The 19345-nt window shown below is 40.8% G+C and overlaps 1 protein-coding gene across 5 annotated transcripts in view; it reads left to right on the top strand.

The window, feature by feature from the left end:
- STXBP6 (syntaxin binding protein 6) overlaps positions 1-19345 on the top strand; it is a 236959-nt gene that overhangs the window by 169025 nt on the left and 48589 nt on the right. For all 5 annotated transcript variants that reach the window (XM_014839989.3, XM_044765406.2, XM_070504182.1 and 2 more), the window contains 2 exons: positions 18026-18156; positions 19111-19276. In XM_014839989.3, the coding sequence (XP_014695475.2) occupies positions 18026-18156; positions 19111-19276 (297 nt within the window). The remainder of the gene's footprint in view (positions 1-18025; positions 18157-19110; positions 19277-19345) is intronic.

The following is a 19345-nucleotide window of genomic DNA, read 5'->3' as shown; positions in this document are numbered from 1 at the left end:
AGCCATCTGCACAGACTCCTTCCTCACTCTGAGGATCTAGAGATGATGGCCTGGTTTTAAGAGGGCAGCCTTTGCAATACATCTGGGGTGAGTCCTGACTTTGCCCCCTAGAACTCTCAATGACATTGTTGCCCTCCTTAGCAGAAGAAGCACATAAGAGAGAAGCATTACTTCTATCCTTGTAACATCAGACCCCAAAGTGAACTTTGTGACATGTGTTAGTCAGTTCCTCAAAATCTGCTTAGAATTGGCACATTTTCACCAGTGCTTCTGGTTCTGTGATGGTTGGTGTGATCTGTGCTACACAGCGTCACAAGTGCCTTGCAAATCCGAAATCTGCATGCCCAGCATCATATCAACAGTGACTACAGGTACAAAATCACAGCAGCTGAGGGAGTTCCGGAGTCTCTGGATTTGTTGGTTGGCTAAAATTTGAGTTGGAAGAACTGAATCTTAGTGGGAATCTTGGCATAGTTTAGTTTCTCTGTTTATCTGTTTAATATTCCTAGTTCCCAGAAAGTTTTCCATCTTCACAGAAGTGCCAGTACCTGCTGGTGCTAAGGTATGCTGAATGCTCAGCAAAGGCCAGTGAGGGAATGGCTCTGTCGGCGTGGAGATCTTGGCCTGTGGAGTCAGGTGGAGAAAACTTGGTACAAATTTGTACCTAGTCTAGGAAGTCCTCCATGAGGATGTTTGGAGAGATAACCAGGAAGCTGATCCCTTTAGCCTTTAGTGGAACAAGGAAGGAGCACCAGATTATACGTAAAGACTCTCAGGCAGATGCAATGCCTGCGTTACCTCATTTTTCCCAGAGAGTCAGGTTCTTATGAAGTTACTGTGTCTTATGAGCGAGGTGAGTATTTTGAGTCCATGGTTCTCAGCAATGATATTTGAGTGGACTAGAACTTAGGTTATGGAAAACATCAGAGTTTCTGAGTTAGTGATCTTAGCATTTGGAAAATGTGATCCAGTCTCATCACAAGCCTTCCAGGCACCATCTGGTCATGGGCCTTAGCTGGAAAGCAGCAGCACAGTGCAACGGTCCCCATGCTGGAGATGAGATCTTTTATCGTTTGCATTTGCAGATAGTAAATATTCAGCTGATTGCTGCATTATGAGAGATCTTGGGACCTTTGGACCCCACACATCATCATCTGGTACATTCCTAATGTACAGTTTGACAAGACAAGACCTACAGCACATGTTCATCCTCTCCATGGCAGTTGTTCAAACAGTGGCAAACCACCAATTACACCTACATGGACAGACTTCCAGCAAAGCCTTTCATTTCATATCTTTTTATTTCCAGTGCCACTCTCCCACTTTCAACAACCCCATCCCCTGAAATTCATAGCCTTCATTCAACAAGCATTTGGTATTGATGCTTACTGTATGCAAGGAACTCTGCTGGATGCTTCACTGTACTTTGATTGCGAGTGGGGACTGGAGAGGCATAGAAGTAGAAGCCTTGCCTATAGAGAATAAAATTCTTTAGTGAGGATAGGAAAAGCTGCTCTCCCTTAAGAAGCTCAAAATGGACTTGTATACCTGCCATATGGAAATAGTGGCAAAAGGAACACAATAGGATGCAAAATATTGGTGTGACTTGTAGAGGAAAAATAAGTTTAAAGTGTGAATTAAAGTTTTTCTCTAATCTCTTTGAGAATGTGGCCAAACAATGGATCTATGAATACTCACAGTAGATGTTAAGATGACCATTAGCCTCCAGCATCTTGGTTTTAAAAACTACCAGTGTAACCAAATAGGAATCTGAATCAATCCAATTCTGAATGGGAACTCACTGCATTGTGTTTACCGTTTTAAAACTGTTCCACTTAGATCTGGCTTCCTATCTAAGAGGGAAGGTGGAGAACGCAGCTGGGGTCAGTGGAAGCCCACAGAAGGTAGTAATGGAAAAAGAAGACCTATCTGGGAAGGTTTTAGCTACAAGAAAACTGGAGACCAATTAAATGATGACTTTTGAGAAAGTAAAATACAAATGGCTTTAAATCATAACCTAAAAGGAAAGTTTCTTATCATGAAACCTTTTAACTACAGTTGTTGTATCCCTTAAGGACAGGAATATGTTCTGAGAAATACGTTATTAGGCAATTTCGTCGTTGTGCAAATATCATAGAGTGTCCTTACACCAACCTAGAGGGGATAGCCTGCTACACACCTAGGCTATATGGTACTAATCTTATGGCACCACCATTGTATATGCAGTCCATCATCCACTGAAACTTTGTTATGCAGCACATGACTGTATTAGGATGAGTTTTAGATTATTATCATGGAGGTAAAAGATGTTAGAAAAAGAATCTATATAAAGCACCTGAAAAGGTAACCCAAGGCAAGACATGGATGGAGAATAAGCCTCTTGAGACATCTTCCAACACTGTAATTCTCTGTTATCTTGACTACATAAGCAGAAGTGCACAACATACATGTTAGATTCGTTAAATGAGCTTTAGTTATGTCAAATTGGTATAACAAACCGAACCGAATTTTACCTTGCACATTAAAAGAATGCAAAACATTGCTTTTGAAGGAGCCATTAGAAGTTATAATTTTTAGCATTTTGTTGATCTAAGAAATTCACGTTTGACCCCTGCTTGTAAGTGCTAGATGTAGTTTTAAAACTAGTATAGGTTACCTTGAAATGCAACATTAGTGATTTCTGCCCCAAATTTCAGTCAAAGAAGACTGAAGTTTTGGTACCAAGTTAATTTCACGCAAAGGATTTGAGAATTCAGTGTCAGTAGGTCCACTTACTGGCATGCCTGATCCTTCCATAAATGTATTCTCTGCCAAGCACAAACCATGTGTATCCATCATGCTTGCTCCTGCTCTTCATTTTTTTAATATAATGTCTTTATTTCATAGTGGAAGACACAGTGACATCCAGTAAAACTGAGGAACTGCCCTCCACAGTGTATACACCAAAGGGTTGGGTAAGCACTCGGCTATATCCATGAGCCCCGTGAGAACAGAGTTCAGCGACCACATTGAGCATTACTGAGAGCAGCAGCTCCTCTCTTTGCCATAGATGGAGTAATGGGCCAGCACGGTGACTGCTCTCTGATTAAGACTGGCCTTATCAGAAGAGCCTCTGGTGTAAGTGTAAGTCTGAGGGTGAGGAAAGATACCCTGGGACAAGCAAGTGGAGGCCTGCGGACATCATGACCAGCTGAGTTTTGAGAAGAGCTAATGTATCAATAGCTGTGTCATCTTCTAAAGATAGCTTGTCCTCCAATTATGGTCTGATTTATGTGGAAATTGTGCCCGGGGAATTAGGCGGAGAAAGCTGAGCCTGTCACCACTCATTCAGCACCAGAGGGTCAGGTGTTCTACTTCTTTTGTTCTGAGTGTTCATCAGGGCTGTGCTGTTGAAAGCGCCCCAGGGACTTTTCTTAGGAAGGAATCAGTTAACACAAGTGGCATCATTTATTTCGGAAATGATTCCGAGGCTGTTACATAAATACTAATGAAGTGCATAACAATGTGTTCCACCTTGGAACTTGCAGCAGAAGTCACTGGACGTGCTGGCTTTCTGGGCGAGAGATGCGGCTCTTGACCGCATGTCAGAATTTGTAGTCAGGTGTGCCTGGTTGTTCTTTTTTTCCTCCCCCACATTGCCTTAAATGACCCCAGATAGAAAAACAAAAACATACATGGCCAAAAAGAGAGTAGGGTGGGTGGGATGTTGCTAACCATGGTCGTCAGTACATACAGCAAATCCTTGTTACTTCTCATGGGAATGGAGATGTTTCTTGTGATGCGTATTTGAGTTAGGACTCTGTGTAGGACACCCTACCAGGTGCTCTAAAGTATGCAAAAACAGAATCTTTTATTCTCCGGGTATTTATAACCTGGGGATGAGATGGCACACACAGATAAATAAAAATACAAATCAGAGTGATCTTTATTGTGACACGTGCAAAGTGTGATGTTCAGTAAACAGCGGCCTACAGTACGCCAGGCCTCAGGGTATGCAGATGCCTGGGACTCAGTGAATGACCTCGAGGATTTCCTCTGGGGGGTCGACAGCTATGGAGAGTGGGACAGAATGTCCCCTTTTTTCTCTCTCTCCACTACTGCCATGTGGTCTAAGCCACCGTCACCTCTGTCCTGGATGACTGCAGTAGAACTTCCTAAGCGGTTTCCCTGCTTTCATGCACACTCCTGCCACCTCCTTCCCCTACAGCAGTGGACCAGTAATTTTTAAAATGTAAATCAAATGCCATTACAGTCCTGCTTCATGCTGGCAAAGTCTTGTGCACCAGGGCCTTCATGATCTGGCACTTTCTTGCATCCATGACCTCATTATTTTTTTTCCTTTCTTCAGTATTTTTCTTCCCTGGTCTTCTTTCTCTTTCTTGAGCATCTCAAGCTCTTTTCCACCTGTGAGCTTTGCACTAACTGTTGTGCCTGAAGAATGTCTGAAGGATTGTCTTGGAGTATGTCTAGGTTATAAGGAGATGCAATGAGACAAGGGAGATGAGGACAGAAGAAAAAGCTACTGGGTTTTATAATTTGGGAGCATTTTAGTTTTCGTGGGGCAGTTTCTGGAGAGTGGTAAGGGAGCAGGGAAGTGATGGGTTAAGCAGTGAGCGGGTAGTAAAGCAGTAGAGGGGCTAAGCACACATAACTGTTTCTTCTCACCGCCGCATTTCTCAAAAGAAGGGAGAGGGCTTGGGGCCCGGCCTTGTCCATGGGAGATTCTCATAGGAAAAGAAAACATTAAGCACGTTCACAAGCAGAGTGGAAGAAGTCTGAAAAGAGGGAGCGAAGGGAGCTTTAACTAAGAGGAAGCATAGTTGGAGAAAGGTTCCAGAAGTGACAGGGAGGAAGAGGACCATGAACCCAACTGGAAAGTTTTGCAAGTAGGATGTGCTTTTAAATCCCACAGGTAAATTTTCATACAGCAAGTGTCAGAATTGTAATGAATAAAATCACTTCTGTTATGGTCTAAAGGTTTGTGTCCCCCAAAATTCATATGTTAAAATCTTAACCCCCAATATAATGGTAATAGGAAGTGGGAGCTTTGAGAGGTGATTAGGTCACGAATGTGGAACCTTCGTGTGTAAGATAAGTGCCCTTATAAAAGGAACCCTAGAGAGCTCTCTGGCCCCTTCTGCCATGTGAGGACACAGCGAGAAGATGGCCGTCTATGAACCAGGAAGTGGGATCTCACCAGACACTGAATCTGCTAGTTCCCTGATCTAGGACTTAGCCTCTAGAACTGTGGGAAATAAATTTCTGCTTATAAGCCATCCAGTCTATGTTAGTTTGTTATAACAGCCCAAACAGACTAAGACACCTTCCGAGTTTGCACATTATTCCTCTGTGGAGAATATCCTAGGTGGTGTGATTCTTTACTGATAGTAACTTTGGAATGCACCAAGGGGGTCAAGTGCTGAGGTAGACCTGTCAGGGTTGGCGATGTACAAATTGGTGGCAATGAAGTTCACAGCACCACTATTGGGAAATTCACAAACCCTGCCAGTATTATTATCATCATTATTATTGGTTTACTTTTTATTAAGGTATAATTTACATATGTAAGGTATACAAATCTTAAGTGTACAGTTCACTGAGGTTTTTATATGTATATAAACCCATGTAAGCACCACCCATATAAACATATAGAACCTTTCCAGCACCCCAGAAGGCTCCCTTCTCCCTCCATCAAAGTAATCTCTATTTTGACCAATTGCCATAGATTAGTTTTATGAGTTTTTTAATAGTTTTATTGAAGTATGATTGACATGCTGCAAACTTCACATATCTGAATGGTACAATTTGGTAAGTTTTTACATGTATACGCTCATGAAATTGTCCTGTATCATGCCTACAATCAAAATAATGAACTTATCCATCATCCCCCAAAATTTCCTCATACCCCTTTTTAATTTCTCCCTGGCCTCCAACAGTCCCATATCCCACCCTAGCAAGTAACCACTGATTTTCTTTCTGTCGTATACGTGAGTTTGCATTTCCTAAAATTTTATATAAATGGAAGCATAATAGCATGTACTCTTCTTTTGGTCTGCCTTTCACTCAACATAATTATTTTGAGATGGAGGTTTGTCTTGTTTCTACTTTTTGGCTATTACAAATAAATCTACTCTGAATATTGGTGCACAAGCAAACACTTGGTGTGGTCAGTCCTTTGAATTTTAGCCATCATAATAGGCGTGTAATGGTACCTCATAGTGGTTTCGGTTTCCATTTCCCTAATGACTAATGATATTGACCTTCTTTTCACGTGCTTTTTTTCCCATCCACGTCTTCTTTAGTGAAGTGTTTAAGTCTGTTGCTCATTTTTTAAAGATTGGATTTTTTTAAATTGAGTTTCGAGAGTTTTTAAAAGTGTACTTGGATATAAGTCTTCTATCAGACAATGATTTGCAAATATTTTCTCCCAGTTTGTGACTTCTCTTTTTATTCTCTTGAAGAGCAGACGTTTTAATTATAGTCCTACTTAATTTGTTCTTTCATGAATTGTGCTTTTGGTGCCGTGTCTGAGAAGCCTTGCCTAGCCTAAGGTCACAAAGATTTTCTTCTAAAAGTTTTATAGTTTTAGGCTTTTACATTTAGGTCTTTGATCCATTTTGACTTAATTTCTGTTTAAGGTCCAAAGCATGAGCTGAAGTTCCCCTTTTTGCATGAGGATATCTGGTTTCTGTATCATGCCTTTGCACTGTTGTTGAAAACCAAATATAATCTATGTATATTTCCATATACACACAGGTCTTTTTCTGTACTCTCAGTTCTGTTCCATTGATCTATGTGTCTGTCTTGATGCCAATACCACAATATCTTGATTAGTTTAGCCTTATAACAAGTCTGGTAATCACGTAGGGTAAGTCTTCCAACGTTGTTTTTTATTCCCCTCAGAGTTATTTTTGTTCTTTTAGATCACTTGCATTTCCATATGAATTTTTATAACCAATTTGTCATATTCTACCAAAAATACATGCTGGGATTTTGATTGAGATAGCATTAAATCTGTAGAGTATATTGGAGAGAAATGACATGTTAATGAGTCTTCTAACCCATGACTATGGTACGTCTCTCCGTTTGAATCTATAGGTCCATTGGAGGACTATTGCCATTCTTAGCAATATTAAGTTCTCCAATCCTTGAACACAGATTTTTGTACATTTATTTAAGTTGTCTTTCATTTCTTTCAACAATATCTTGGAGTTTTCAGTGTACAAGTCTTGTACTTCTTTGGTTAAATATATCTCTAAGTATTTTATTCTTTTTGATGTTATTGGAAACAGAATTGTTTTCTTTGTTAGCTTATTAACTATTGTATTAGTCAGGATTTTCCAGAGAAACAGAACCAATAGGATGTGTGTACATTTGTAGAGAAAGGAGTATATATGTATACATATTATATTTATCTATATTTATATTTATCTATGGAATTCACTCTTGCAATTATGGAGGCTGTCAAATCCAAAATCTGCAGGATGGGCTAGCAAGTTGGAGACCCAGGGAAGAATCGATGTTGCAGTTCATGTCTGAAGACCAGCCGCTGTTGTAATTCCTTCTTGCTCTGGGGAAGTCAGTCTGTTGTTCTGTTCCAGCCTTCAGCTGATTGGATGAGGCCCACCCACATTATGGAGTGCAATCTGCTTTACTCAGGGTTCACCAAAGTAAATGTTCCTCTTATTCAAAAACACCCTTGCAGAAACATCCAAAATAACATTTGACCAAATATCTAGGTGCCATGGCTTAGCTAAGTTGGCACATAAAATTAATATCACAGCTATGACTCTCTGTTTTGTTATTTTGGGGATTGATTTAGAGTTTATGGTATACATCTTTAAGTTACCTTCAAGTGATAGTATACTACTTCGTGTATAGTGGAAGAACTTTCCCATAGTTCACTTCCCTTTCTCCCATCCTGACCTTTATGCTATTGTTGTCATGCATTTTACTTTTTCATATGTTATAAACTCCATACTACATTGTGATTTGGAAGCAAGACTAGAACATTATTCAGTCTAGTGCTACTTATCCCCCACTAAGGGAATAAGACTCTTCTGTGTATTCTACCCAAGGCCCCCGAATTTTGAGGTTTTCCAGTCTGGCTGGTGGGAACAGGCACTATCCTTGCCCTATTTGAGCATGAAGTACTGTTTCCTCTATTCATTTTGAGTGGGTCTTTCTCAGGCCTTGGGTAATTTCCTGTGCGCTACTCTGTCCTGGGAATTTTAATTGCCTTGATCTCCCTGGACTCTCAGCTCTGTCTCTTCAACTCCAGGAGTCTGCCATTCTCTGCCTGGGCTCCTCATCCTTGTACCACAGCCTGGAAAACTCAACCAGTAAACTAGGGTGATCACAGGCCTCACCTCATTCATTTCCCATCTCCCAGGGATCACTGTCATTCATTGTTTCACATATTTTTGTCCATTTTTGTTGCTTCCCAGCAGGAGGGTGGACATAACACTCATTTCTGTTGTGTAGACAGAATTAGAATTGCTGGGTCATAGGGTGTGTGCACGTTTAGCTTTGGTAGATATTGCCTGGAGTTTACCAAAATAAACTCAGCTAATTTTAATTGTAGATAATTTTCACGAAGGTAATTGACATTCTTTTTACCCAGATAATGTTACTAGATTTTATTCCCCAATTTAACACAGTGAAGCGTGAAGGTGACAGGTTCTTAGTGATATCATTCACTATTTTTTAAGACTTCAGTGATGTATACCCTCATTTAAAGTAGATTATTAAAAGAATTGAGTAAGTGATGGTAAAGAGGGAGGAAAGCAGAGAGAACAGATCAATCTTTGTTTGACTGATAGTTATAATTACATTTGACAGCATATGCTTGCTAAGTAATAATGGCTTTGATTTTTTCCAAAAACCTAATGATATTATATGTTTAGTACCTAGTCCATTAAAAAATTCTCTGTGTGGGGCCGGCCCAGTGGTGCAGCAGTTAAGTCCACACATTCTGCTTCAGCGGCCCGGGGTTCACCCGTTCGGATCCCAGGTGCAGACATGGCACTGCTTGACAAGCCATGATGTGGTAGGCGTCCCACATATAAAGTAGAGGAAGATGGGCACAGATGTTAGCTCAGGGCCAGCCTTCCTCCGCAAAAAGAGGAGGATTGGCAGCAGTTAGCTCAGGCCTAATCGTCCTCAAAAAAAAAAAAAGGAAAAAAGAAAATTCTCTGTGGCTCTGCCTCCTTCAAGTTTTGGTCTCATTTTTGGGGGAATATCATTCTCACAACGAAGGATATCCACATCCACGTGACATCCTTCCATGGTTCTTGTAGACTAAATATTCATATTAAAAGATTATACTCTGCGGTGGGATTGATAGCGTCAGGGACATGGCACCAGGCCCCTCCCTCACACAGTGGTGACCCAATGGCCCTCTGCTTAGCCGCTGAGGGACAGAGAAGTAGCGGCTGCAGAAACGATTCAGCCTCTTCTCACTCAAGGGGTGTTTGAGCTCCAAGAATGCTTTTTAGCAGCTCTCACAGGTAAAATGTGTTTTGAATTTCTAGCAAGCATGACACTTCCCTGAAGAGAGTTTTGCTTGGCCTATACTTTTCAGTGTTTAGTGGAAAATGTTAAAGGAAAGCATCGCCTTAAAGGAATCTCTTTTTCAAATTCTTCTGCCCAGCCTTTGAGCTCCTCGTGGAGTAACTCCTTCTTGAGTCAGGTAGCTGCCACTTTGAAGCCTTTGTCTTTAGCTCCTCTGTTTGTAAATCTCTCCTAAGAATAGATCAAAAATGATGTTGACATCTGTTTCCAGAATTGAGGAAGTAAGAACAGAATAAGACTTTATGACTGGCGTTAACCCCTTCTGTTATCTTCCTCGTATAGTGGAGTGTTAGGCATTGTATTTAACCTCTTTTAGAAACTATCACGGTTCTCCCAACCTAGGCATTTACTTCCTGGACTTGAGCCTGTTGTTTGTTTCGCAGTTACACGACATAAATCAGACATGTCATACCCTTTCCATATAAAGTACAAGGTTGTAATAGCTGATATTGACCAGGTTTTATAATTCATTATATGTTTACCCTTTACCCCAAATGCTCGCAAATTGATTTTCTCCTCAGGTCTATGGGGAAATGTCTACGGAAGTTGAAAAGTCGCGCACAATGGGAAACCTTAGATTGCTGAATCTCAAGCCTGAAATTGTGTTTTCTGGGAGGCTGAAACAGAATTGCTTAAGCCGGATGCTGCTAGAATGAGGATTACAAGGAAAGAGATTTTTAAAGAGATTTTGACTTCAAAATTTCTCTCCTTCTAGTCTTATGATATTTCTATGACATCTTGGTTTTTACTATTTTCTCTACTCTCTCTACTCTCCCTAGTCCTATGGACACCCCGCTTGTCTAGTAAAAAAAGAAAATAGTTCAAGTCCCTTAAAACTGTGGCTTCATCTTGAAACAGAACAATTGAACCTGAAATAAGTTTTTGGTTTATTCATGGTCTCTGGTGGTCACAGAAGTATTTTTCGTTTTGTTGAGGAGCCATTGGTGTACTCATTCATCTATGCATGTGTACATAAGTTGATACTATGTATCAATTTATAATATAGAGGTCATCGTGGTGCTATTCTGGAGAAGGCAGTACTAGTCCCACAGTGGGGAACCAAGCCTTCTGGGAATTAAGCTTCCTGATTTCAGGCTAAAGATTTAACAGCCCAAGACTACCTGTGGTGTACCTGAACCTATCATTGACTTGGAAAGTAGAATACCCTTTCAAAGTAAAAATCTACATGTTTTTACAGTTTGAAAAAAAGTAAAATTATGAACAGGGTAAAGAAAATTAACATTAGAAGGGGGTTCTAGAAGTATCAACTAGATCTCATATTGCCATGTGAAATTGAAGTTGTGCGTTACAAAAGTCATGCTGTCTCTGTGTTGGTAATTTGGAAATATGAAAACCAGGCTGTACTTCCTGCAAAGTTGGTATAACGAGGTTGCTTGCTCTATTGATGTGTAGTTGTTAGCTCCTCTCCAGATGGTGCTGTACTTTCACATTAAAAGCATCCTTCCTAAGGAATGCTTGATGCAGGATGTTTCTTATTCTTCTCCTTCTGCTGAAGGACTTATCCAAACTTCTGTACAGGAAAGAAGTTTCCCATACAAACGGTTCGTTTTTCAGTGTCCCTTTGGAGAAATTTCCTCGACTTTCCATCTCCTCCTTTTCCTCCCCTTCCTCCAATTTGGGGGTGAGATTGTGATGTAGGTATAGGCTGAGAAACTAGTGATACCAAATAAGGAATCTTTTGTGTGGAAAACTTTTTTGAGTGTGGTTATCCCTTCTGTGCACCAAGGAAGTCTGAAACCTCAGGGGGCTGGCCCAATGGCATAGAGGTTAAGTTCACACACTCCACTTCAGTGGCCCGGGGTTTGCAAGTTCAGATCCCGGGAATACACCTACATGCCACTCATTAAGCCATGCTGCGGCAGTGTCCCCCACATACAAAATAGAGGAAGATTGGCACAGATGTTAGCTCAAGGACAAGCTTCCTCAAGCAAAAAGAGGAAGATTGGCAACAGATGTTAGCTCAGGGCCAATCTTCCTCACAAAAAAAAAAGAGAAACAAACAAACAAACCTCAAAGTCCTATGCACTGACTCTCCTCTTCCCTCCCCTTTGGGTTTAGTGGAGCAGGGACTGTTGAAGGGCATCCCGCATCCTTCCACACTGGCTTGGTGCTCATGACTGAAATGCCACGGTTTTTGTGGTGGTGGCTTTTCTTTATTTAGATTAAAAACTTCTTCCTAAAAACGTGTATGCAGATTCAAGAATACCCTTTCTGACCCACTTGGGTCCTGTCAGGAATCTGGACAGAGAGCCCCCAGTACCTAAGATGGGCAGGAGAGGAGGAGGGCCCCAAAGACAAATTTGGCCATTCCATGAATCAGTCTGGTTGGAGCCTGTGGAGTCTCGACATTTACTATCTCCTAAATCGTAACACACTTTGAGAAACACTGTAAGAAGCAAACAATGAGCCCGTGTAGAGTGCACCATGCTCCATTTCCCATTAACTATGGCAGCGACCACATTTCCCTATTCCGAAAGTATTTGAGGTAACAATCTAGATATTTTGGCTTCTAAGCTTTGTAAACATTCAACTGTCTCACTGAATAAAATTGTTGATGCAGCCTCAGACCTCATCTTTATTTCTCCATAGATACTGTGAAATCCACCTAGAAGGAAGAGCATTAAGGAAACTATTTCCAAGTAATCATTTCTCACCTTGGCCTGATAGCCTGTTTCTTTACCACATCAGCACCCAGAATGTGTGCTCAGTCTTGCTTTTCCTTCCTCAGCCACGTTTCAGAGGATTTCTTTTTTTTTCTTTTTTTCCTTTGTGTCAGACACAGCCAGAGAGCAGCCCTGATAAGATTCCATGTGGACATCTCTTTTTTTTTCTTGCTCCAAATTGTTTATTTCTCATCAACAGTCTTTCTGAAATCAAAATGTCTGGCCGTTAGACTCCAGCAGAGCAGACAACTAAGGCATACCACGGAACGCTGACCTTCACTCAACTATAAGATCATGAAGGAACTAAGCGTGATGAGATTTTAAACTATCTCAGGTACATAGCTATGGTAAATTCTGCATCTTAGCTGCCTGGCCTCAACATCAAACTGTATTGTAGATACAATTGTTCCTCAGCTCCTTTTATTTTTTTTTTGATAGAAATGACCTCATAAAGATATAAAATGATTTAATTTGTTCAATGTGTAACAGAAATATTTGTGCAAATGTTAGTAAATATACTAAAATGCCTATGAAAAATGAGATGTAGAGGATACAGAGGTGGTGAATAATAATTTTGTTTATATGCTGATTATTTGTTTCCTTTAAAATAGTATTTTAGGACTGAGACTACATGTTTTGTATCTTTGGCAAGATTGACTTTCCTGTTTGGAATGATTGAGAAATGATGCTGTGAATAATGAGATGGTAGGAGATAGAAGGTGCCTCTTTAACGAAAAGTGGCCTCTTGATGATTGGACCTTGAGATGGCGGATTGGCCTCTTAATCACGGGCAGGGTGCAGTCTTCTGCTGTTTTACATAAAATGCCAGTAACTTACATTTCTGTCTTTCCTTTCCTCATCCAATTTAGTCCACTCCTCCACCAGCTCCTGACTTGTTGCAAGACCAGGTTTGATCTGACTAAGAAAGTGCTTTTGCTGTTGGCTGGCTTATTGGTTGTTAATTAGATAGAATTTTTGATTGAGCAAAACCAAGGCTGGTGGTCTCCATTCTTTGACTATAGCTAAGTGTCTTATTTTATTTTTGTGTGATGTTTCATGGAGGGGCCATTTTTTAAAGGACCTCATAAGCCATTAGTTCATGAGATAGAGATGTTACACCCCTTGAGTAATGATTTTAGACCTAATGAGTAATATTTTAGACCTAATAGTTCCTATCACTGCTGCTTAATTACAGCTGAGGCGTAGATCAAGTCTACATGAAAACTAAAGAGGAGGCGTGCAGCCATGAAAACCGTAGTCTTTTTATCAACACTGATAGCAAAAGGATGTGAACTTGGTTGGCCCCATGCTTCTGTCTTCCTCTGAAACCACCATAGGAAGCAGTGGGTTCCAGGAGTGGGAGTGAGTGAGAAAACAGCATTAGGCTTGGGTAACTCGAGAACTTGCCTTACCCAGTGAGTCCCGGTGCGGATGACGTAGCGATCTTAGAGAAACCACTTCCAATTAAGCTTTGTGATTACACCTAGGGGAATATCTGGGTTATGGAAGTTTTTAACACCAGTCTACACTTGCCAATCACCGTTTTACCAGAGTAGACCTCAGATCCCAGCCCTCCACGGACAACGCTTTAATTTGAAATTAATAGCATTTATGTCTTAACTGTATTTTTTACATAGTTTTCTATTTAATGTGGGCAGAGCTGTGTATCTATTTATGGCTTTAATATGTATTTTTTATTAACTTATTTAAGTAAATAAGGGAAAAAACAGTTCAAGATGTTGTCAAAATCACAACGGTAGTAGCATTTTTAGAACAAAATGATTCCATTAATCCTTATTTAATGAGTATCCCACACCCAATAAAATGTGGCATTTGACATTGCAGCAAAAAACTACAGTGGAAAGAGCAGTGGGCCCTATGCTCATTGTGCAAGTTACAGATTATCATTCATTAACAGTATTCCTTTGGCAAGACAATTCTTCCTGTGCCTCAGTTTCCTTGTCAATAAATATAATGGAGGATCATAGCAACAGCCCTGCCTCTATCACAGACATGTTGTCAAGTGCAAGAGAAAAACAGAAACTCTATAAAAAAGATTTTAAAAAAATTTAAAAGCTATGGAAAATGTCGTTTGTCATTATGTCAATGTGTAGGCTCCTACATCACAGGCTGGTAGGGGATACCTTAGAAGATCTGTGTGTGGGGCTATCCATATCTTCGTGTTTTAGGACTAGACGGACATAATAGCAATCTGGTTTTTCTTCTTCACAAATATGTCAGAGAAGCAAATGTTGAATATTTCATCCAGGTTTGCAATGTACAGAGTTCAGTGAAAGAAAGAACATAGGGAGGGAACCTACTTGGATAAAATGATCAAGAGAAGTTTTTTTCTATAAAGTTGACATGTACACCAAAATCTGTATAGTGAACATGAGACAACCATAAAACCATAAAAAAAGGGTGGAGCAGGGAGTATTTCTGTGAAGAGAACAGCATTTGCAAAGGGTAGAAAGACGTTGCTGTTCCCAGGAGCAAAAGATGGCTGAAGCCTGGTGGACCAAAGGGAGGTGAAGTGAGTGGAAGGAGAAAAGAGAGGTACTCAGGGACCAGAACGTCTAGGGCTCTGCGGGTCATGGTGTGGGGCTTGAGTGTTATTCTCAAGGCTTTGGGGTGCCATTGAGGAGTTTTTAAAAGAGGTTCACTCTTCTGTATTTAAGTTTGAATGGCCAAGTTGGTCACAAAAGCCAGTTTAGGGGAAATCGTAGAAGTCAAGGTGAGGACTAATGGTATACTACCTGGAACATGGCTGCTTCGAGAACCTCCCTGACTTTCCCCAATTCTGCCTTGGTTCCCCACCCAACATCTCATATGACTCCTATGTCATTTATCCTGTTAGGCCTTAACACTGTTTTGCATCATTTTTATCCACCCCACACCCCCCACCAAGGTCTTGATTCAGAACCACATCTTGTTCAATCTTTGAATTGCCCACAAAACTTCCTTCTGTGTCTTCCATCTAAGAAATGTTCCATAAGTATTTGTAAAATGAGTAAATACGCAAGTTCAGTGGTCTCAGGAGTCAGTGTGCCTCAGAATCACCTGTGGAGGTTTAAAATATGGATGCCAGGGTCACACCCAGAGAGATTCTGGTTCACAAGGTTTGGTGTATTTGTTGCAAAACTCCCAGTGTCCCTGATAGGGGGTTGGAGTAGAGAACCAGAGGGAAGGGCTGATTCTGAGTTGTCTTCAGTATTACCTGTTGCATTTTCTGGGGTTTGCTATCAATTAGCTTTCCTTTGGAAGGAGAAGGTAAATTACTGTTTTTCACTAGACTTCTAGAATTTGATTATTTTTTATCAACTGTGGACCCCGAAAACACCAAAACAAGGAAGGGGTTAAAACATGGCTCCTTCAAGCACAGAACTCAGAAAGTCAGGCAATGGTTTGTGCGTGTTTTGATTTCAGAAGGGGAAAGTCTTTATTTAACTCTATATAGTGTGTATATAATAATAAATTTTTTAGGCACCTGCTTCAAAATAGAAACTGGGATGTTGGAGATAATAACAATAAACAAAAATTAAACCAAACCGGGCTCAGTGCCCAGGAAAACTACCCAGATTCCAAGAACTGGGCGAGGAATAAATTAATGGGGGAAAAAAGGCAGAAACAGATGGAGTTCTAACTGCCTCCAGTACAATGACCACTCTGCAGTGTGGTCACTGTGGAGCAATTCCCTGGGGCATTTGTCCTGTGGGCGGGGGTCCTGCCCTTCTCGTTTCAGTGACAAACTTTCAGTGAAACTTGCCTTCTAAAATGTCATTCCTAAACATGCCCATAATTACAGCAATCCTGCATTGTGTTTGAGTTTTTATAACGCTGTAAACTGCTTGGAAATAAATGGATCCGAAGTAAAAATAGGAGTTCACAACAACTTTAAAGTTAGAAGGAAAACCTTCATGTTGCCCAGCATGCCTAAATGTCGAGTGATTTACATAAACAAAGGAGGAAATCCTCTTTGTGTGTTTAGGGGTGTGTGTGTAATACAGGAACTCATGTTTTCCTGTTATTGAAAAGCGTTCTTTAATCTTTTAAGCACATTTAGGACTTGTATGTATTCCAGGTATGTTGTTTCCTTTAATATTAAAACATGAGAGCTGGGCATGACTATCTGAGAAACCTATTAGGTCTTCCTTTTGTGTCATAGGAGACACACAAAACAAATGAATGCAGTTAAATGGATAGATGGAGCCTTGGCAGACTGGAAAGATTGCCTGAATTTGGTTAGGGGGGTGGTTATTCCTAATGAGACTTAACAGGCTTATACGCAGAGCTGTAGGCTGTTTGTGAATAGAAGACTGTGAACCTTCCTCTGATCATGGGTGCTAAGGAGAGGACGACTTTTTAACTGTGAAAGTAAGTTTAATTGGTGCGAAATGTTCGGAAGCTTTTAGCCAAATATAACTGAAATAATGGGTAATAAACCTAAGTATTCTTTGAAATTTAAAAAAAAATTTCTTCTGGTTAGGAACAAAGAGAGAAGATTGTCCTGAGATCATAAAAAACAGTCTTCAGTCCTGGAACCATAGGGTTGTTACAGACCTAAAGGCAGGGTGCCCACATGTCCTTTCCTCTCGGTCCCGCTTTCCTGTGTTAAGGACCCCAGACAGTGAAACTTCAGGGGACTCTGGTCTTCACAAAGGAGACTCTTCTTACCACCACCATGATTGCAGTAGTGGCTCTCTGTCCTTCATCTCTCCAGGATTCCTCTTGCCATCTGTTGAGCATCTGCATAATTACATGAAAATGTGGGATCTGTGGGGTTATTTGAAACAAAGAAAGAATGTGCCACTGATGCCCAGTCTTATTAGGATTGCATTCATTAAAAGTAGTTCTTTCCACCTTTCCTAGTCCCTTAAATTGCATTGTTTCTATTAAATCTTACAATTCCTACAGCCTGGGCTCAGGAGGAGCTTTTAGGAAAGCCCTTTGAAAACATTTAATTCCTCCCTACGCTTGAGGCTCTAAGTCACAAAGTGAGCAGACTAGAAACATCCAGAGTGACTCCCTCCTGGTGGCTGGTGCTTGACCTCTGTCTGAGAGGTGACCTTGTTCATCCTCAGTGTGGAAGCCGGTGAAGGAAGAGCTAAGGCCGGGAGGAAGAGCTGTCCTGGTCCTGCAGGTGTGGTGACCTCAGGAATTCATGGTGGGCAGGGCACCCAGAATGCCAGATACAGTCATAATCAGACACAAACTACATACAAACTGGACTGTATTTAAAGCCAAATGGTTCTGTTTTCTTTGAATGAGGTATTACTCCTTATCACTGAAGCCTGAACTATTTATGCTTGACTGTGAAATTAGAAATATGCATTGCACTTCCCGAGGGGAGCCAGTAACCTCCACTTCCTTTAAAATCCAGCCTTTCCCGAGGACCCTACCTGATGCCTGTCAGCTGTGTATTTCTTGCCCTGCAGTGGGTCACTGTGCATTTGTAGCCTCCATTAAAGGTGCTTAGTGTCATTCACTGAAGTTGCGTTCAGTCTGAATGGATGAAGATATAAATGAAGCAGCCCTCACAATTATAATTAGATTGTAACGACTTGAGATGGGGATTATATTTTTCTTTTAGATTCACCCCTCATCGAAGGCATACATATTCAGTCTCTCTCTATATACATACATTTTCTTTTTCTTCTCTCTCTCTCTCTCATTGTGCATATACACATAGGTGTAAGAGAGAAACACCACTGAACAGGGAAACAAACCCACCTGCACACCCACTAATCTGTGTGGTCTTTTCTTGACAGTGACAAACAAGAAACCCACACAGGCGTCCATCACGAAGGTCAAACAGTTTGAAGGCTCCACGTCGTTCGTGCGGAGATCACAGTGGATGCTTGAGCAGCTCCGCCAGGTTAACGGCATCGATCCTAATCGGGTAAGTGACCTGCCCAGTGTTGAACGCAGCGTTCTCTTTACACGATGTCTTTCTCATTGACCTTGGAGGTGGTGGTGGTTCTCTGTGTCATTTTTAACAAAGCTGTTTCTCTATTTCAGTTATGTGACTAAGGTGATTTCTGTGTCCTTCCGTCCTTCCTATGGGGAATTATAAATCTTTTCATCATGTTTGATGCAGGAACCTAAGGGGATGCGTATTGAGGAAATGCTACCCCCCGCCTCCCCCGTAATAAGTGTATCAGCAAAGTACAAAGAACAGAGTTCAGAGATCACATCCATGGTCATCAATATGATACACCATGTTCATCAAAGCTTTGTTTATCTCCTAATGCCACCAATGAGGAGATTTATTTACCAAAAAGAAGATAATAATCATAAATGAATGGCACATTAAAAATTATATATTAGGATTCTAATGGGTTTAATGTGAGAACCATTTATGGTAGCATTATTTATTCAAAGCACATTCTCTTTTCCTCACACACACTCACTGTACGAAACATCAATAATGAGGAAAGATAAAATGTAAATTGTAACGATGCTAAGATAATAAGGGGGAATCTTTTCCTACCAAAGGTTAGGGGCAAGAATAATATGGTTCAGTGCTGAGGCCTGAAGGAATCTTTTTCCAAATAACTGGAAAGGCAATACGTTGTCTGAATTCTGACACAAGTCCACATGTAGTAGGCTGTAGGGACTTCTGTGACACCAGCTTCCTAGCGACATCTGTAAATACTATAAGATTTGGAGTTTGCTTGATAAACAGAGGAAGGTGTACTCCCCATGCACTTGGGTGCTAAAAAAGATGAGCCTTATGGCTAAGACCAAAGTTTTGGAAAGATGTTTTAGCCTTTATGAGTCTTCTGTTGCGGGTTGGCTGGAAGCGGCAGTTTTTATGGATTGAAATCAGTAGTTATTTCACTGTCTTTTCTAGGATTCCGCAGAGTTTGATTTGTTGTTTGAAAATGCTTTTGACCAGTGGGTAGCCAGCACAGCCTCAGAAAAATGCACCTTCTTCCAGATCCTCCACCACACCTGCCAGAGGTACCTCACGGACAGGAAGCCCGAATTCATTAACTGCCAGTCGAAAATCATGGGAGGTGAGTGGGCATTTGTGTGGCTTTAGTCCTCCTGTTTCCATACACTCGCTTATATATAAAAAAGTTAGG

This window comes from Equus asinus, chromosome 2 (genome assembly GCF_041296235.1).
Source record: "Equus asinus isolate D_3611 breed Donkey chromosome 2, EquAss-T2T_v2, whole genome shotgun sequence".
Lineage (NCBI taxonomy): Eukaryota > Metazoa > Chordata > Mammalia > Perissodactyla > Equidae > Equus > Equus asinus.
This window is presented reverse-complemented; position numbering and strand designations above follow the sequence as displayed.